At 43.9% G+C, this 20,089-nt stretch overlaps 2 protein-coding genes and 1 pseudogene across 2 annotated transcripts; all 3 read left to right on the plus strand.

Moving 5' to 3' along the window:
* Positions 1–5,880: 5,880 nt before the first annotated feature.
* On the plus strand, positions 5,881–10,282 carry LOC146660771 (uncharacterized). The gene is made up of 3 exons (XM_085421606.1): positions 5,881–6,155; positions 6,312–10,120; positions 10,255–10,282. Exons 2-3 carry the CDS (start codon positions 6,477–6,479, stop codon positions 10,280–10,282), a joined length of 3,672 nt encoding a protein of 1,223 aa, XP_085277732.1. The 5' UTR covers positions 5,881–6,155; positions 6,312–6,476.
* Positions 10,283–13,004: 2,722 nt separating this feature from the next.
* On the plus strand, positions 13,005–17,818 carry LOC146660772 (olfactory receptor 1-like). The gene is made up of 2 exons (XM_085419630.1): positions 13,005–13,025; positions 16,868–17,818. The coding sequence occupies exon 2, from the start codon at positions 16,970–16,972 to the stop codon at positions 17,816–17,818; it is 849 nt and encodes a 282-aa protein (XP_085275756.1). The 5' UTR covers positions 13,005–13,025; positions 16,868–16,969.
* A 695-nt stretch (positions 17,819–18,513) lies between these two features.
* LOC146660773 (olfactory receptor 52B2-like) lies at positions 18,514–19,618 on the plus strand (annotated as a pseudogene).
* Positions 19,619–20,089: the final 471 nt, after the last annotated feature.

A 20,089-nucleotide genomic window follows, 5' to 3' on the forward strand; every position in this document is an offset into this window, starting at 1 on the left:
GCGTTTCCCACGGCGCCCTCTAGGTTGAGGTAGCACCGGAACACAGCGGAGGCAAGCTGGAACTCCTGACAGGAGCGGTGGGGAGAAGGTTCCCTGATATCCACGATTGCAATAAAGAGTTTTTTAACTGAGAGGATCTTATAGCCAGCACCATTTGGCAATCATATACAAGCAGAGAGTTAGCATGTTTTAAAACAAAGTAAAAATAAAACACTAGTACAAACAGAGTCCGACGGCAGGCCGTAAACACTGGCGCCATCTTGACCAATGATGGGTCTAAGTGCACTGTTACATATAAAATATTAGACCTATTTCAGAACCCGTCCAAAATGAACTGTTTTCTCTTAAAAAGGGAAAACAAACCAGAAAAGCTCTTGCTCCCAATAAAACAATATGATGTAGGCATTAGAACTTCCGGTAACACGAGATTCAGTGCTGTCGTCACTGCTTCTAGCTTTAATTAAATGCTGATGCTTATCTGGTCTGAACTCAGACTTAAGTGTCACCCCCTCTGTTCATTTTCCCTACATCATATTTGCCGGTTGCCCACAAGTGCTCCACAATTCTGGAGAGTCTGGGATCAACTGGCATAGTTCCACCTGCTAAATACACAGAGAATTTTGTTAGCAACTGCAAAATTCACACAACACTAATGTTCTCCATTAACCACTTCCTAAACACTTCATGCCAATGTTTCATCACTAGATTGTAAATTTCTTCTCCAGGTCTGCACTGCTGCACTCATTTTAGTCACAGACCCAATCACTTTACTCAATTATATTGTAACATGCTGTCATGTATTTTACAAAGCAAGTTTATTTTCATATAGTCAGAGGTGTATATCAACCTCACCCATGCATCAGAAACAGGAAACTCGGTTTTTTTAGTCTCTACTCTAACAGACTCTGCTACATCCTGTTAACTTGTGAGATCAAACCATCTATTCCTAATCTAACAATGATCACCTAATTTTCATATCAGTTCATAACCCACATAACCCACTGTCCTGTCAACCCAAGTTGACAGGACAACAGAAATGCATATTTGAAATATTACCACAAAAAAGAATCTCCTTCATACAGTAAATCACTTGTATTGCTCAATCAGCAGAAGACATCTCACAATTTACTATTTTAAAACTACATTTATTGTCTCATCACTGGTTGGTCATACCAGTCTATTTTCCTTTTCACAGAAGTCAACCTGTTGTCCTGCAGCTTGGAGAGTTATTTCTCAGCGATGGATAACCTCAGCATTTGATAGCAAGTGTCTGTTAAATCTACACTATTTTGGCAATCAGAGGACCAATGAGCTGTTTCTTCTTATCTGTTCATTCTTTTCTTTTCGGTCTCTTCTTTTGCTGCTTAACTCCCAGCATGGCAAATGCAAAACAGATGGTCCTCTCAAGTCCATTCACACACAAGGATGTCACTGGTGAACTTCCCAGCTTGTGATTAAGAGCGCATGCTTCCATCCACGATAGTATTTGTACATGCTGCTGAACCTTTCAGAGTTTTAAGTCAGTGCTGCTGTCTGTTCACCAGCTGTTGATTCTTGAAGTTGACGCTGTTGGTCTGGAGCTGCCTTTTATCTTCAGGAAGAGATTGACCATCCTTAAAGCTTCTTTCCAGGATAAGATGTACATCGAGATGAAGCTGTGAAATTTCAGCCAAAACCTGGCCTGGGTATCATGCCAATTATGTTAATCTATCATTTTGACCCGGCCGCTGTGCTCGTGAAGGAAGTTGATCCAGGTCCGTGGGCACCTGTACTAACAAACTAAGACATTTATTTAATATCCTTCTCATCACTACTTATTGACACTTTCATTCTGTGATTCTTCTATCCACATTTTAAAATGTCTCTTTCTCGTCATTCGTTGCACTCACATCAGCCAATTTCCTTCAGACTGCATGCAGACACTTTCACTTCCTGTCACATACACACACACTCTCCACGTTACTGCATTTCCTCAGTTTCTACACCCTTTTTTCTTCGCAGTAGCCCAATTGACACAATTCTTTAGCAGAATTTAACACAATCCTTTAGCACAATTAGCACACTTCTTTAGCCAAGCAGCAATATACAAGCATTATCTCAAAATTACTTGTTGTCGACCATGTTTTCCTGCTCAACTCCAATTCTCTGTCCTAGGCAAAGTAGTGGACTCTAACCACTACCATTAAATATTTTCATCGCAGCGAAACAGTCTGTCAGAATGTTCGCCACCTCACATAGAAGCCACGTATTTACAATTTTAACAACAAGAATCACACAATTCCTATACACTCGTTGAATTCAACTATATTTCCGGCCGTGCGCCCAGCGCTTCTTTTTAAGATTATAAGCACCCAAGCTCAGTTCTGCTGTCCAAAAAAGGCAAAAAGGGGGTGGACTCTAACCACTCCCAGTGGTCTCTTAACCACTAGCGTTTAACGGGGTCCCAAGTCCCTGAGGTACGCCAACCTGGATCTCCGGTCCAACCGGTCACGCTAGGCGTCCGTAGTCAGGTGGGGATACCAATCCCTGAACTTTGCATTTATAGGGAGCCCGGCTTCCAAAATACTTTAAATTCTGTGTTTTTTAAAAGCGTCCAACGCTTCTCGGAACATTTATACGTCAACCTGTAGATCTTTGCAAAAGTCTCTTGCTCTAGTGTCCATACTCGACTTGCCCTGAAACACTTAGACATCAACCTGTAGTTCTTAAGAAACGTCTCTTGGTCTAATGTTTCAGCATTACTGAGCCAATTTAACAGTGAAGATCGTTAACTCAGCGAACAGATAATTTAGAATTCATCCAACTTTGGTTTAACAGATGGTGCTTACCTTTAAATTCTATTGGACCGGTCCTCTGTTCGCCTCATTTCATGATCCACCTTACTATTGCAGAATCAAAACATTGGAGATGTTAGATTTATGTTGGCACAAGCATATGTGAGTATATGTTTCTAAGCTTAAATGTACGGTGGCTGGGAAGTGCAAATCACATTTACAACATCAACAACAAAATAACATTTCCGAAAACACTTTTACATTAAAAAAACAAAAACAAATAAAAAAATTGACAACAAAATAACATTTAAGAAAACACTTTAACAAGTCCGCAACAAATTAACAAGTGGCTCTTGACGGAAAGGGATTGTCTGAAATACCGGAAGTGACTCAACGATAGGGCTTTGGAGTTGACGTAACGCTGCAATGTATTGTGGGAGACCATTGTCAATCAATCTAGTGCCGTGTCTCCTGTACAGCAACGGTCCCCAACAGGACCGGTACCGGTCCGTGAGTCGTTTGGTACCAGGCCGCGAGAGTTGAGGCTCGGGTGTGAAGTGTATGGTTTTCAGGGTTTTTAATCATTAAGTCGGTTTCCCTGGGTCTTTTCCCGTTTTGTAGTTGTGTGTCTTATTTTGAAAGCATTATTTACGCGTTACCATAGCGACCAGAGAGCATTAAGGGGCAGAGAGGAGGATGTTATTCTCAATGTTGTTGGCGCATTTCAGGAGTATACTGCTAATAAAGTTACACAATTACACAGCTGAATTCGCGTTTATTATTATATTTACAAAATACCACAGTTTTTGTCTTTGTCTGTATCATTTTATTTTGTTGTATTTATCCGCAACACCTTAAAGGCCGGTCCGTGAAAATATTGTCTGACATTAAACTGGACCGTGGTGCACAAAAGGTTGGGGACCGCTGCTGTGCAGTATATAGTGCGTTTAGCTTGTCAAATTTACATAAATCTTTGATCGCCAGTTGTGTGACTCTGAAGTGATGTACTGTATGTTTGTAAGTTTTCTCCTCAACAAACACAACAATGCCAACGAAACGTTTTGCACGGTTTCATTCCATGTCCCAATTGGTAGTTTTGGTAGTCAGGGATCAGTCCCCCAGGGCCTCCATTCCTGGCCACTGCCCGGCACATAATGCACCCGACCCCTACGATGCCTCCTGCAGGTGGTCTCTTTTTCGGGCTAAGGCCTGGCCACCAGATACTCCCTCTCGGGCACCCTCCCCAGGCCTGGCTCCAGGGCAGGGCCCTGGTAACCCTATCCCGTGCAGGGTGAACTGTTCCCAAGGGGTTCTTCTCATAGGGGTCATCTGAATCACCCTTTGTCTGGTCCCTCACCCAGGACCAGTTTGCTATGGGAGAGCCTACCAGGGGGCAGAAGCCCCCGGACAACATAGCCCCTGGGATTCCTGGGACACACAAACCCTTCCACTTCACAGGAAAGGTAGCCATATGGTAGAGATTCGCAGAGGGGAGTAGCGAGTTCCAATGCATTTATTTTATTAAGGATGCAAAAGCATACACAGTGAACATCTATGCAATTTCTTGTTTAGGGTATTCCTGTGAGTTTTATTCATACACGTTTTCCAGCTTTATCCTTGGAACAGATGAGACTGGCAAAGGAAGAACGTCAGACAGAGTAGTCAGACCCTGTTCATCGAGTGCTGGTTCAGAAAGGCTAGCAGCCGGCTCTCTGTCCTCAGTTAGAACAGATCCAAGAACATGTCTGTGAAGGTTCTCAGTCATCCAGGTCATCGTAGTCAAAGGAGCTGTACAGTGCAGCGAGGAATGCCCAGACCTCTACATTGGAGAGACCAAACAGCCACTTCACAAGCGCATGGCACAACACAGAAGAGCCACCTCCACAGGACAAGACTCAGCAGTCCATCTGCAGCTTAAGGATAAAGGACACTCTTTCGAGGATGCCAATGTTCACATTTTGGACAGAGAGAACAGATGGTTTGAAAGAGGATGAAAGAAGCCATCTATGTCCACTGTGAGCGACCATCTTTGAACAGAGGCGGGGGTTTACGACACCAACTCTCTGCCATCTATAATCCAGTTTTGAGATCCCTTCCCAGACGCCTTGACGCCCACTCACATCCTGGGCCATCTGACCTCAGGAATTCGCATGATAAGGTGGGGCCAGGTTTCACAATGAACATACCCGAAACTCTGGCTGATTGGGACCCACACCCAGTTTCACACCTTGGCTCAGGCGATTAGAGGATCATCAGGGGGTCCTTTTGTCCCTCTGTGGGGGGTTACTCCCACTAGGTTTATATCTGGGACTCTCCACCATTTGACCTTAGAACTGAAGAAGCTTCTCGGATGAGAGGTGAAACGTCTTCAAGCAACTTAAAGAAGTCCAGACGCTTTTCTTTGCAAGATCCAAGAACAGTCTCACTCAAGTTCACTTCCTCCAGCTTATGAGCTTGCAACCTGGTAAGAACACTGACAGAAAACACATCAGGGTGGGATTTCAACAGCTCATCCTCTCCTAGGATACAGCTGGGCTTATCCACCACTTCAGGAACAGGGAGTACCTTGACCCCAGCAATATCATTTCCCATTATAAACTCAACACCCTGAATAGGAAATAAGTTTCTCACTGCAACCTTGAAAAAACCAGAGGCTAACCTCAACTGTTTATGTTTAAGAGCCAAACACTCAGAAACTATATGCCCCACTTTGTGACAGTAAAAACATTGTCTATCAGACTTGGAACCCGAGGAACCCCGAGGTTGTTGAGGGTGCGGCTTTGTGTCCTCTTTCATTTGTTCATGATAGGGTGATTCAGATTTACAAACACGCTTTTGTGCGTCAAAGCAAATTCTTCTGCCAGGACAGCTGCCTCTTGCAAAGTGGCAACTTTTTGTTCATTCAGGTACAGCACCGTATGCTCAGGAACACAGTTTTTGAATTCCTCCAACAATAACAGTTCACGCAGTGCGTTAAACTCTGAAACTTTGCTTGCTTGACACCACCTATCAAATAGAAGCCTGTAAGCTTCAGGGACCAACTCATAGGCTGAGTATAGCACTTTTGACATTGTCATACACAAGACTGTCCTCAATTGTTATGCCCTTGAGTCAAAAGTCAGCGGTTGGTGTGTGTGCTGATTGAGCCACATAAGCAGAGTGATAAATAAGCTCAGAGTGAGACATCATTTTCACAAGAGATCTTTGTATCCTATGTGCGGAAATGGAGCGAGGGAGCGTCCTGTTCACTAACCTATCTTTGATGTACCCTTTCGCTTATGATGTCGTGAAAAAGTGCTCCGGCAGTTATTAAATAGGGACTAGTTCATGTTCACGCTAAGAGTGCTCTACACGTTCGCACCTCGGAAAACGTTCGTCTTTGTGAGTATTGACATGTGTAGAGACAGTCGTTATGTGTGTTTACATGGAGCGAACTGTATGCTGATGTAATGTACATGTTAAGCTAGGCTAATCGGCAAGTTGTTATTAAGATGTGTGTTAACCAGCGATTCATTTTCATTTTTTCTCATGTTCTAGTTACATAAAAACAAGAAAGTCAAGCCTTGTGTGGAAGACCTCTTCTGTTTGTTCGCTAGCTGTCTAACCTCACAGGGTCACGTGTCGTGAGGGCAGCATAGTAAAAAGACGAAGGAAAAGACGCCTACTCAGCGGGTTCAAACATACAGAGCTACTTTAAGCAACATGAGTCTACGCTCAGGAAGAAATTACCTAAAAGACTACGCTGCTGAAGAGCTAGACGAAGCAGCCGGTGGTGAACAGCAACCAGACGTTGCCACTCAACCAGCTACAACGCAGCAACGGTCTCAGCCATTCGACACCAAGTCGCAGCAATCCAGAACATCGACAAGGCGTTCTCAACGGACATCCTCATCAACAGCTTCTGCAGCTGCAAGGGCCTACGCCAAAGCTCAAGCAGCACGAGCTCAACTGGCCTTCGCTGAAAAGGAAGCTAATGCAATGAAACAGAGAGCTGAACTGGATGCTCATCTACATGTCCTCCAGTGCCAAAAAGCAATAGCCGCAGCTGAAGCAGAGGCCTCAGCCTATGAAGAAGCAGAGATTCAGAGCGGGGAGCTCTACGGAGAACTTTGTGAGGAAGCTGAGCCCATCAGTACAGTGCACCGCACTAACGAATATGTTCAACAACAATGTGAGTTACTCTACCCAGACACTCAGCACGACTCAGCACAGCCTCCTAAAGGAAATTGCAATGAAGTAGATGCACAAGAAAGCACACAAATAACTAATCCTTTTATAACCAACACTCAGACGAAAACACCACCTGTAAATAGAGAAAGGAAACAGGAGCAAACAGTGAACACTGGTGTAGTCGACACGTACTGGTCCAACTCCACAAAGCACACCCCCAACCTTAACAACTGCGTACCTGAATCAAGTGAAATGCAACAGTTTGCAAAATACCTAATTCGCAAAGAACTAGTTAGCACAGGTCTTTTGCAATTTGATGACAAACCTGAAAACTATTGGGCATGGAAAACCTCATTCATCAGCGCAACCAAAGACCTAAATTTGTCTCCAAGAGAGGAATTAGACTTGCTAACAAAATGGTTGGGTCCAACATCATCCGAACAGGCTAAGCGCATTCGTGCTGTACACACCCTCAATCCTGCTGCAGGTGCGAAGATGGTCTGGCAACGCCTTGAAGAGTGCTACGGCTCACCTGAGGCTATTGAGGACGCACTCTTAAAAAAGGTAGAGGACTTTCCCAAACTCACAAACAAAGACAATGTTAAGCTGCAGGAACTTAGTGACATCTTATTGGAGCTTCAGTGTGCTAAACAAGATGGCGCGCTCCCAGGACTTGCTTACCTGGACACAGCTAGAGGAGTCAGGCAAATAGTGGAAAAACTTCCCTTCAACCTACAGGAAAAGTGGACAACTGTAGGAACACAGTACAAGGAGACTCATAGTGTGTCATTTCCTCCTTTCTCAGTTTTCACACAATTTGTCCAGCGGCAAGCGAAAATGAGGAATGACCCAAGCTTTGCTATGTCCAAGGCCAACACCCATGTCCCTTCTCCCACAGAAAAACTGAGGTCATATAGTCGCAAACCTACTGTGTCAGCACACAAAATGGACATTACGGCAGAGCCGGACCAGAATAATCTCAGTCCAAAGAAAATGGAGGAACCGGATCGCCAGTGCCCAATCCACAAAAAACCACATCCACTCAAAAAGTGTAAGCTCTTTAGAGACAAAACTATTGAAGAAAGACAAGCCTATCTCAAAGAGCACCACATATGCTACAGATGCTGTGGGTCTGTCCAACACATTGCAAAAAACTGTAAAGCAATGGTTAAGTGTATTGAATGTGACAGCCTCAAACACTTATCTGCAATGCATCCTGGTCCTACTCTTGCCCCTAAGAGTACTACACCAGGAAACAACGACAATGAAGAGCAAATCGAGAGCTCACCTTCAGTCGAGTCGAAGTGCACAGAGGTATGTGGCCAAGGTGATAGCCCACGTTCATGTTCTAAGATCAGTTTGGTCAAAGTGTATCCCGCAGGCCAAAAAGAGAGAGCTATAAAAATGTATGCAGTAATAGATGATCAGTCCAACAGGTCACTGGTTAAGTCAGAGTTTTTCAGCCTTTTCAAAATCAATGCCAAACCCACTCCATACACCTTAAAGACTTGCTCTGGCAGAGAACAAACCTCAGGTAGGAGAGCTGTAAACTTCTTCCTCGAGTCTTTGGATGGAGAAGTCAACATCCAGCTACCCCCTTTAATTGAATGTGACTCTGTGCCGGACAATAGATCTGAAATACCCTCTCCAGAGATTGCCCAGCATCACCCACATCTTCTTCCAGTGACAGATAACATCCCACCTGTCGACCACCACGCCCCAATCCTTTTACTCCTTGGAAGGGACGTCATCAGGGTCCATAAGGTACGTGAGCAAATCAACGGACCCAATGATGCACCATACGCCCAAAGGCTAGACCTGGGTTGGGTTATTGTGGGGGAGGTGTGTCTAGGAAAAGTGCACAGTCAGTCAGAGGTCAATGTCTATAAAACACACACCTTAGATAATGGACGTGCATCCTATTTTGAGCCTTGCCCAAACACAATTCACGTTAAAGAGAATTATGGGGTCACTATGAATGCAACCTGCATCACAGACGATTTGGGACACTCTGTGTTTGTTAGATCTGAGGGTGATAACAAACAAGCCATGTCTATCGACGACAGAGCATTCCTGACAATAATGGACAGTGAAGTTTATCAAAACCAAGAGAACAGCTGGGTTGCACCTTTACCCTTTCGCTCACAGAGAAGGAGGCTCCCTGACAACAGAGAACAAGCCCCAAAACGCCTCTGCTCTCTCCGAAAGACTTTGGAAAAGAGACCAGAAATGAAAGATCACTACATCCAATTCATGCAGAAAATGTTGGATAACGACCAAGCCGAGCCTGCCCCTCCTCTGCCACTAAGTAAAGAACATTGGTATCTGCCCACGTTTGGGGTATACCACCCACAGAAGCCACAACAAATACGAGTCGTGTTTGATTCAAGTGCAGAATGTGATGGAATTTCGCTCAATCAAGTGCTTCTTGGCGGACCTGATTTGAACAACTCCCTATTGGGAGTGCTGTTGCGCTTCCGCAAAGAGCCCATAGCCCTGACAGCCGATGTGCAGCAAATGTTTTACTGCTTCGTTGTGCGCGAAGACCACAGAGATTATCTGCGTTATCTGTGGTATGAGGACAATGACATTACAAAGAGCATAGTTGAGTTTAGAATGAAGGTCCACGTGTTTGGAAACAGCCCATCACCCGCTGTTGCCATCTACTGCATGAGACAGGCAGCACAGCAGGGAGAACGAGAACACGGATCTGATGCAAGACAGTTTGTTGAGCGTCAGTTTTATGTTGACGATGGTCTCACATCAGTCGCCACGCCAGAGGAAGCAATCAACCTGCTCACAAGAACGCAAAACATGTTGGCAGAGTCTAACTTGCGCCTCCACAAGGTGGCATCAAACTGCAGTCAAGTCATGGAAGCTTTCCCTGTTGAGGATCGTGCAAAGGACCTGAAAGATTTAGACCTAGGAGTAGACCCTCTTCCAGTTCAGAGAAGCTTGGGACTCTGTTGGAACCTACAATCTGACAGCTTCACTTACCAGGTGTCAAATGAGAGCAAACCATTCACACGGAGGGGAGTATTGTCGACAGTTAATAGCCTCTATGACCCTTTGGGATTTGCTGCTCCCATAATAATGCAGGGCAAAGCATTACTCAGGGAACTGTCATCTGATGGAAAAGACTGGGACACACTCTTACCCCCTGAGAAACAGGAGAGGTGGGACTTATGGAAAGACTCTTTGCAAGCCCTTGAGAACCTCCAAATACCAAGGTGCTACAGCCCAGGTACGTTAAGCACAACGAAAGTGAAAGAACTTTGCATTTTCTGTGATGCCTCCACTGTCGCTATAGGTGCAGTAGTCTATCTGCGTACAGTTGACAGTGAAGGACAGTGTCATACTGGGTTTGTGATGGGGAAGTCTAAACTCGCACCCCGCCCCGCACACACTGTACCACGCCTGGAACTATGTGCTGCTGTGCTCGCGGTGGAAATGTTTGAGCTCATCAGAGACGAGTTAGACATTAAAGTAGACAATGTGACTTTTTACACAGACAGTAGGATTGTGTTGGGGTACATACACAACACCTCCAGACGATTCTACATGTATGTTGCCAACAGGGTTACGCGCATTAGAGCATCCACCCATCCGAGTCAATGGCATTATGTACCAAGTGAGTTAAATCCAGCTGACCAGGCCACTCGGTTCATTCCAGCAGCAGACCTGCAGAACAGTACCTGGTTCTCAGGTCCACCCTTTCTGTACTCTGACCCACACACAGAACCACACACTGGTCCTTTCACGCTCATCGAACCTGAAAAAGACAGAGAGATACATCCGGAAATAAAAGTAATGAAAACTACTGTAGCAGAGCCACAGTTGGGTTCTGACCGTTTCAAAAAGTACTCAAACTGGATCACTCTTTGCAGAGTCATAGCCAGACTCATTCATGTAGTTACATCCTTTGCACAAAAGACAAGTGGGCAAAGGGGATGGAAAGGTTTCAGTGAGACACCGAGCGTCCAAGAACTCACCCGAGCCCAAGCAGTCATTATTCGAGCCGTCCAACAAGAAGCTTACAAAGGGACGCTTGAAAACATTAAAGAAGGAAGGAAGGTCAGTGGCATATTTGATGCACTCAAAAAGCTCAATCCTGTAGTGGACAAAGACAGTCTCTTACGAGTCGGTGGACGTCTTTCCGCTGCCGATCTCACAGAGAATGAAAAGCACCCTCTGATTATCCCATCTACCAGCCACATCGCCATGCTAATTGTAACTCACTATCATGAACGAGTGGCTCATCAAGGAAGACACATAACTGAAGGAGCTATCCGTGGTGCTGGGTACTGGATAATTGGAGGGAAGCGGCTTGTGTCATCTGTCATTCATCGGTGTGTCACATGTCGCAAGTTGCGAGGCAAAATGCAGATCCAGAAAATGGCAGACTTGCCTGCAGACCAAGTCACCCCTGAACCACCCTTTACCACTGTAGGCCTAGATGTATTTGGGCCATGGACTATTGTGACGCGTCGTACAAGAGGTGGTTGTTCCCAGAACAAACGTTGGGCTGTGTTATTCACATGCATGTCAACTAGGGCTGTGCATATCGAACTGATAGAGACTATGTCTGCTGATAGTTTTATCAATGCATTAAGAAGGCTCTTCTCTATTCGGGGCCCGGCCAAGTTTCTGCGCTCGGACAGAGGCACGAATTTTGTGGGCGCTTGTAAGGAATTAGACCTAAACTCAGGAAACAAAGCAGTAGGAAAGTACCTGCAAGAGAGAGGGTGTGTTTGGACTTTCAATCCCCCTCATGCGTCTCATATGGGAGGCTCGTGGGAGCGCCTTATAGGCGTTGCCAGGCGCATTCTGGATGCAATGTTGTTACGAACTGAACAAACACGTCTTACTCATGAAGTGTTGTGCACCTTCATGGCCGAGGTGATGGCAATTATTAATGCAAGGCCTCTTGTTCCCATATCCACCGACCCTGACAGTCCTGCAGTACTCACTCCAGCAGTGCTACTAACGCAGAAGATGAGTGCTGTGTCCGCCCCACTTGGGAACTTCTCATCAGGGCAGCTGTTTGGGAAACAATGGAAACATGTTCAACTCCTCGCTGACACTTTTTGGAAAAGGTGGAAGGGAGAGTATTTATCCACCTTACAAGGTCGTGCAAAATGGACAGAGACTAGACCTAATGTCAAAATAGGAGATGTGGTCCTGCTAAAGGACCCCCAAGCCAGCAGGAATGAATGGCCCATGGGACTAATAGTAAAAACATTCCCCAGCAGCGACAAGAAGGTCCGAAAAGTGGAAGTGCGGACTGTAAAAGATGGGACTGTTAAAATGTTTCTCAGACCAGTTTCAGAGATTGTTGTTTTGCTTGCAGAGACTGAATGAATATTCTTCAATGCTAGATGATGTTTGAATATGTTGTATTGATGTTTATTGTGATATAATGTGTGTATATCAAGCGGGGAGTGTTATGCCCTTGAGTCAAAAGTCAGCGGTTGGTGTGTGTGCTGATTGAGCCACATAAGCAGAGTGATAAATAAGCTCAGAGTGAGACATCATTTTCACAAGAGATCTTTGTATCCTATGTGCGGAAATGGAGCGAGGGAGCGTCCTGTTCACTAACCTATCTTTGATGTACCCTTTCGCTTATGATGTCGTGAAAAAGTGCTCCGGCAGTTATTAAATAGGGACTAGTTCATGTTCACGCTAAGAGTGCTCTACACGTTCGCACCTCGGAAAACGTTCGTCTTTGTGAGTATTGACATGTGTAGAGACAGTCGTTATGTGTGTTTACATGGAGCGAACTGTATGCTGATGTAATGTACATGTTAAGCTAGGCTAATCGGCAAGTTGTTATTAAGATGTGTGTTAACCAGCGATTCATTTTCATTTTTTCTCATGTTCTAGTTACATAAAAACAAGAAAGTCAAGCCTTGTGTGGAAGACCTCTTCTGTTTGTTCGCTAGCTGTCTAACCTCAGCTGCCTCTTGCAAAGTGGCAACTTTTTGTTCATTCAGGTACAGCACCGTATGCTCAGGAACACAGTTTTTGAATTCCTCCAACAATAACAGTTCACGCAGTGCGTTAAACTCTGAAACTTTGCTTGCTTGACACCACCTATCAAATAGAAGCCTGTAAGCTTCAGGGACCAACTCATAGGCTGAGTATAGCACTTTTGACATTGTCATACACAAGACTGTCCTCAATAGTGAGAGCTGCGCATACTTCCTGTGCTTTACCAATTAATTTGCACTGAAGCAAAAGGGACCAAACCTCCTTGGGCCAATGTAAAGCAATGCGCTCAAACACATTAAAATAGGCCTCCACCTCAGTCTCCCTGAATGGTGGAACCAGGGCAATGTTTTTGCCTACATCAAATGTTGGAGGTGCAGGAGCAGGGGGAGAATTATCTGAGGGATTACTAACGTTATCTTCATACTTCACTGAAGGTGGAGCAGAAGGCTCAGGAGACAATTTGTTAGCTTGCAACTCCAGCTGGCGCAACCTAATAGATGTCTCAGCTTCTAGCTGCCGACACTTTAGCTTGAATTCAAGCTCATCCTTACGTTCCCTTTCTTTGGTTCAAGTTCAAGACGAGCCAAACGTACCTTTAAGCGTGCACCAACACTGGGATTACTGGATTCAACAGAGAAGGGCTCAAACCGTGGAAGAGAGGCTGGGGGTTTTCCCCCACCTGGTTTGACCACAGTAGGTGTCACTGTCCCATCCCCAGTACAAACCTCAGGCTGATCAGAGGTTTCAAAGACCGACGCTGCATCCTAGTGTCCGCGTCTAAAGGGAACACACCTTTCCCAACCAACCCACTGACCACAAGAGACTTTAACTCGTTCTTCTTCATGGTCTTAGCCACAGTGTGTGTGTGTGTATATATATATATATATATATATATATATATATATATATATATATATATATATATATATATATATATATATATCTCCACTCAGTCTCCAGTGTCAGCTGCTCACTCGCTCTCCACTCAATCTCCAGCGCCTCCGGTGTCACTTTCAGCTCAGTCTCCAGCGCCTCCAGTGTCACTTTCAGCTCAGTCTCCAGTGCCACCTGTAGTTCAGTCTCCTGTGTCACCTGTAGTTCAGTCTCCTGTGTCACCTGTAGTTCAGTCTCCTGTGTCACCTGTAGTTCAGTCTCCTGTGTCACCCGTAGCTCAGGCTCCGGTATTACCAGTTTCACTCATTCACTCTATGCAGGGAGAAAGTCTTGTTTCTACTCAGGGTGCTTTTCATGGTTTAGCCGCCATTGGCACAGTTTGCCACTCCAGGGCTTCCCCAGAGGCTAGGTCTCAGTCCCCAGCTGATTCTGGACCCCTGAAGTTTAGTGAGAACTGCACCATGTCAGCGTTGCCTGGGCAGAGCCAGTGCTCAGTGCAGTGCCAGTTGCCTTTATGTCAGCTAGTGGACTCCATGCCTGCTGGGTTTGTGATGGCTTCTGCTGGAGGGTCCGAGGGACCACTCCGGCCTTTGTCTCGTGTCTCCGCTGGAGGGTCCGAGGAACCGCTCCAGCCTTTTTCTCCTGTCTCCGCTGGAGGGTCCAAGGGACCGCTCCAGCCTTTGTCTCGTGTCTCTGCTGGAGGGTCCGAGGGACCGCTCCGGCCTTCGTCTTCTGTCATCGCAGGAGGATCCAAGGGATCCGCCCAGCCTGCAGCGCCACCGTCTCCGGCTTCCACGCCGCCGCCGGCAGCGCCACTGTCTTCCACGCCGCCGCCGGCAGCGCCACCATCTCTGGCTTCCACGCCGACGCCTGCAGTGCCATTCTCAGCTGGTCTAGCCTCAGTGCTTTCAGCCTCGCCTGCAGCAGCGGCTTCGTCCATGCCTTCGCCTGGCCCAGCTTCAGTTTCGACTTCGCCTGGTCCAGCTTCAGCGTCGCCTGGCCCTGCCTCCGTGTCTTCGCCTTCAGCGTCGCCTGGTCCTGCCTCCGTGTCTTTGCCTTCAGCATCGTCTGGTCCTGCCTCGTCTGGGTCTGTGGTTAATCGGCCACCTTCCAGGCTACTGGTCGTGGGCGGCCCCCAGACCCCCTTCGCCTGAGTCGTCGCCGTTGCCTTCCGCACGGCCAGCCTCCGGAACAGTGCTGTCGTCGCCGCCGCCGTTGCCTTCCTCGCGGCCAGTCTCCGGACCAGTGCCGTCGTCACCGCCATTGCCTTCCGCACGGCCGGCCCCCGGACCAGTGCCGTCGTCGCCGCCGTTGCCGTCCGCAAGGTCAGCCTCCTGAACGGTTCAGGCTCCTGTGTTGTCGGCTCCCGGGCCGGCCCCCTGAACTGTTCTGTTTTGGACTTTGTTTTCTTGAGCTCCGGTGTGTTTCTTTTTTTGTCTTCTTTTGGTTTTGGACTCGTGTTTTGTTTTATGGCCTTCTAGTGCTCTTGTTTTTCTTTAGCTCTGCCCAGTTTAGGTTCCAGTTTCATGTTCCCCCGCCATTGCTGTTTGTATCCACTCCTGTTAATAAATGCTCACCTGCACCAGAGCTGCTGCATTTTGGGTCCTTTCTACTAACTCCACACGTCTGCCACAACGGACGTGACAGAAAAGCTTTTTCTGTGATCATGGACCTGTGTTTTATCTGGCATGCAATGATACATCTTTAAACCGCATAATGGCATATGTTTCCTTAGTTAGTTTAATCTGTATTCCTCTAATATTAATAGCGTTTACTTATGTTTGCACTGAGCAGAATTGCGTCGGGAGAGGAATGACTCAAAGCACTGGAGACACATAGGAAACACACCCGAAGTAAATCGGGAATATTGAGGAATAACAAGACAAGGGAAGTAAACTCTACACAAGACACACAAGACAAAAGACTTTCACAATAAAACAGGAAAGAAGAAGCAGAATATAAACAGAGACTGCAAAGGATAAAATAAATTATAAAGGAAACTATAGTATATTATTTATACACGAGAAGAGTCAAACAGCATAAGAGATTCTCAATAAACAAGGAATCACAAAACCCAAAAGAACTGTAAATACAAAACCCTGGGTCTAAAAACCCAGGGATCCTAACAAATAATTTTAATGAATTTGTTGGCACTAGTCTACTTTTACTGGGGCACATACGCTTATGTTGCTAAGGATGTTTCTAACAGTTAGATTCATAGCGACACATTTTACTTTGCGATTGATTACATTTTTTTTTTCAATGAAAACTGTGTCAAAGCTTTGATTGAAACTATAGAGCCAGGTATAAAATATGCATATTAATTAACTATATTTTTCAAAGAACAATGGTAATTGAATTTATTATGTAAAGAAAACAGACTACTAAATGAAAGATGTAGGTTTTAACCTGTTTAACTTGAACATCTTCAAGTATGCCTTACCTTGCCTTCCTTTGTCATGACTTAGATTCTAGTTTCTTGGCGCTATTCCTTGGATGCATGAAATATCAGTATAAATGCAAAAATTAAAGAGAGCGCATTAACATATTTAATGCAAAATAACATGAAAAATCTGTTAGTACAGTTGTTAAATTTACGATTTAATGTGATTTAAAGCTAAAACATCTGTATTTTAATTTATCATGCTGATCTAAAATAATCTTCCCAATGTTACCTCCTGAAAAGCTAAGTATTTTTATGTGATGTTAAATTTATATAATTTTATTATATTACACTGAAACCTGAGCTGCTGGAATTTTACCTTTTTTTTTTTTTGCCACCCAGTGAGTAGAAAATAAGATGGCCATGTGACAAAGTTACTTGCTTCTGCTGCATCACAGTCTTAGAGGTAAAATACAAATACCAGGTTGGTCATGAGACGCCTCACTGTAGTGCACTGCTTATGTAGTTTGGGCAAAATTTTATTACAGCAACTTTGGATCAGATGCTTCACTTTGTGTTATATGCTTTTATCTGTGATTTTTATGACTAAGGAAACCTATTTGTAATGGACTCAGAAGAAAAAGCCACTACTAAGTCTAATTCCACATTTGTTCGCCCTGCAATATTTTATCTCAGTGGATTTTCCAACATCCCTCATGTTAAATATTTCTATGTTTTCCTGTGTTTTGTCTACATCATGACTGTTTTGGGGAATGGCTTTCTTCTCTCACTTATTTGGCTGGTGAAGACACTTCATACTCCTAAATACATGATTGTGTTCAACATGGCTTTGGCAGATTTGTGTGGGAGCACAACTCTCATCCCAAAACTATTAGACACATTTCTGTTTGACAGGAGATACATTGTTTATGAGGCCTGTTTAAGTTATATGTTCTTTGTTTTTTTTTTTGGAGGTGTGCAGTCATGGACGCTTGTCACGATGGCATATGACAGACTTATAGCAATTTGTTTCCCTTTAAGGTATCATAGCATTGTGACTAAAACATCTATTACATCAATGTTGCTGTTTATATGGCTTGTTATGTTGAGTCTAACAACATTAGTTGTTGGGCTTATTAATCGTCTTTCCTTCTGTGACTCTGTTGTAGTGAAAAGCTTTTTCTGTGATCATGGACCAATATATCGTCTGGCATGTAATGATCCATCTTTAAATATCATTATGGCAAATGTTGTTGTAAGTATAGGAGTCTTTATTCCGCTAATATTCATATCCTGCACTTATGTTTGCATTTCCATAGCGCTGAGCAAAATTGCATCAGGAGAGGAACGACTTAAAGCACTGAAAACTTGTACTTCTCATCTGATCCTTGTTGCTATTTTGTTCCTACCATTTGTAGGTACAAACATTGCTGTATGGACCTCCTACATTCATCCTAATGCCAGAATTATAAACTCAACTTTGACACACACCCTACCAGCTTTGATCAATCCTATTGTATATGCTTTAAAGACAGAAGAAGTAATGAATGCAGTCAAGAAGCTTTGGAAAATAAATAATATTAGAAGTCCAGTCACAAAATGGTGAACCAAATGTTTCTATTATATTGACCCATTTGGGACTATTACAGTATACTTAAAAAAAAAGAAAAAACAAGTTCTAGCTATTTGTGCTATAATATTACATTTAGAAATAGTGTATTATGTTATGTTCTTCACTGTATATCATGTTTACATAAAATGTTTTGAATACTGTATATTGTATGGAAAATAATTTTAACACCCACAACCCTTGAAAAAAAGTTTTAAAAAAGCAATGAATGAATGAAAGTTGAATTTATGTACCTGATTTTTTTAAAGTTATATATTTAAATATAAAAACCAGGAGGACAGTTGGAACTGTGTATTCACCTTTATTTGATCAGGAAGTAAAAAAAAAATTTCTTTAGCAATAATGTCCCTAAACATATGAATATGTGACTATGGGTTCTTCTATATGACATATGTAAAATCTGAAAGAAAGCCTACATATAAACACAATGAACAAAACTTATCATTCAGACCTCAGGCAATGAATTCCACTAAGAAAATATGAACCATTTCCTATTTGAAAAGAAGTAAGAGGAAGTGAGTGCTTATCATATTTCATCAAATGTATTTGTTCTTGTATATGCACATATATACACTATCTATATATCTATAGATAATTTATCTATTTATATTAACTCATTCACTGCCAGCCATTTTCAAACGTATGCTTTCAATTGACGTCTATAGACGTCAATGGCAGTGAATGAGTTAATATAAAGATGCCCATATATTGATGTATAATTATGTAATTATACCAATCCAAAATATTACTTTATCTATTCCTACTTCTTGGTTCATTTTGAATCGCAAATTAAGTTTAAAGCAGCCAGCCCTGTTACGTTTGTGGACAGTGTTAGAGCAGCATACACAGGGCTGTACTGCGCATGTGATGAAAAAAAAAACTGTCTGTGCGATAAATTATTTTGCATAAGTAGCACTTGTGGCCTCTCTTCCCTGTGCCATGGCTTCTAACCTCTCCTCTTTGAGGAGAAATTGAGAAATAAAGGGTAGAATGCTGCAACCCGGGCTGCTCATCACTGTCTTTGTTACCTGTTGACGGTGTTGGACTGAATGATGTGCTGGGGTCAACATTCTGATTTCTTAGCTAGCTTTGCATTAAGTTGCTGTCTGTGCAGATTCTTGAATAGAGTAGAAGTTGTTTTAGCATCATAATACAGTTGTTTTTGTCCCGGAAGTGGTCACCATTTTGATCATCACACTCTTGTGCTATCTTGATATAATAAAAGTCAATTTGTCTTTTAAGGTATCATAGTATTGTTACTGAAACATCAATTGCTGCTATTCTGCTGTTTGTATGGATTTTTTTGGTGAGTGCAATTGCAACCATGGTTGGGCTTCTTAATCGTCTTTCATTCTGTAGATCTTTAGTAATAAACAGCTTTTATTGTGATCATGGACCAATTTATCATCTAGCTTGTAATGATACATCTTTAAATTTCAAGTTAGCATTTTCCCTAGTCATTATAATTCTCATCATTCCCCTAGCATTCATAGTAGTCACATATATCTGTATTTCCATAGCACTGAGGAGGACTACTTCAAGAGAGGAACGAGTCAGAGCGTTAAAAACTTGTACTTCTCACCTGATCCTTGTGGTCATTTTCTTCTTGCCATCACTAACATAGTAGCAATGGCCTTCTACATTGATCCTAATGCTAGAATGATAAATTACACGTTGACACACACCATACCACCTTTGCTCAATCCTATTGTATATGCTTTAAAGACAGAAGCGGATATTCCCGGACTCTCTCATCATTGCTCTTGGGGACTTTAACAAAGCCAATCTGAGCCATGAGCTTCCCAAATACAAGCAGTATATTAAATGCCCAACCAGAGAGGTGAGGACATTAGACCACTGTTACAGCACGATCAGCGGGGCCTATCGTGCGGTGCCCCCCGCTTCACTCGGACTTTCTGACCACGTCATGAGCCACCTGATCCCCGCGTACAGACAGAGGCTGAAGCTCTCCAAACCTGTCGTGAGGACCAAAAAACTGTGGAGCAACGAGTCTGTGGAGGAGCTTCGCACGTGTTTGGAGTCTACAGACTGGGACACAATGAAGGCTGCTTCTAACAGCTTAGACGAGTTTACGGACACTGTCACCTCCTATATCCACTTCTGTGAGGACAGCATTGTGCCATCACGCACCAGGGTGAGTTATAACAATGACAAACCCTGGTTTACTCCTAAACTCAAAAAGCTGTGGCTGGAAAAGAGAAAGGCGTTCAGAAGCAGAGACAGGGA

Source organism: Rhamphochromis longiceps, linkage group LG10, assembly GCF_057381845.1.
Source record: "Rhamphochromis longiceps isolate RC_006_pf linkage group LG10, R_longiceps_female_GT1.1, whole genome shotgun sequence".
In the NCBI taxonomy this organism is placed as follows: Eukaryota; Metazoa; Chordata; class Actinopteri; order Cichliformes; family Cichlidae; genus Rhamphochromis; species Rhamphochromis longiceps.

Excerpts from the sequence above, each read along its gene's own strand:
- LOC146660772 (XM_085419630.1), top strand. The coding sequence starts at position 16,970 with ATGACTGTTTTGGGGAATGGCTTTCTTCTCTCACTTATTTGGCTGGTG.
- LOC146660771 (XM_085421606.1), top strand. The coding sequence starts at position 6,477 with ATGAGTCTACGCTCAGGAAGAAATTACCTAAAAGACTACGCTGCTGAA. Across the intron at positions 10,121-10,254 it reads CCCCCTGAGAAACAGGAGAG|GTGCAGTAGTCTATCTGCGT; the intron begins GTGGGACTTATG and ends CTGTCGCTATAG.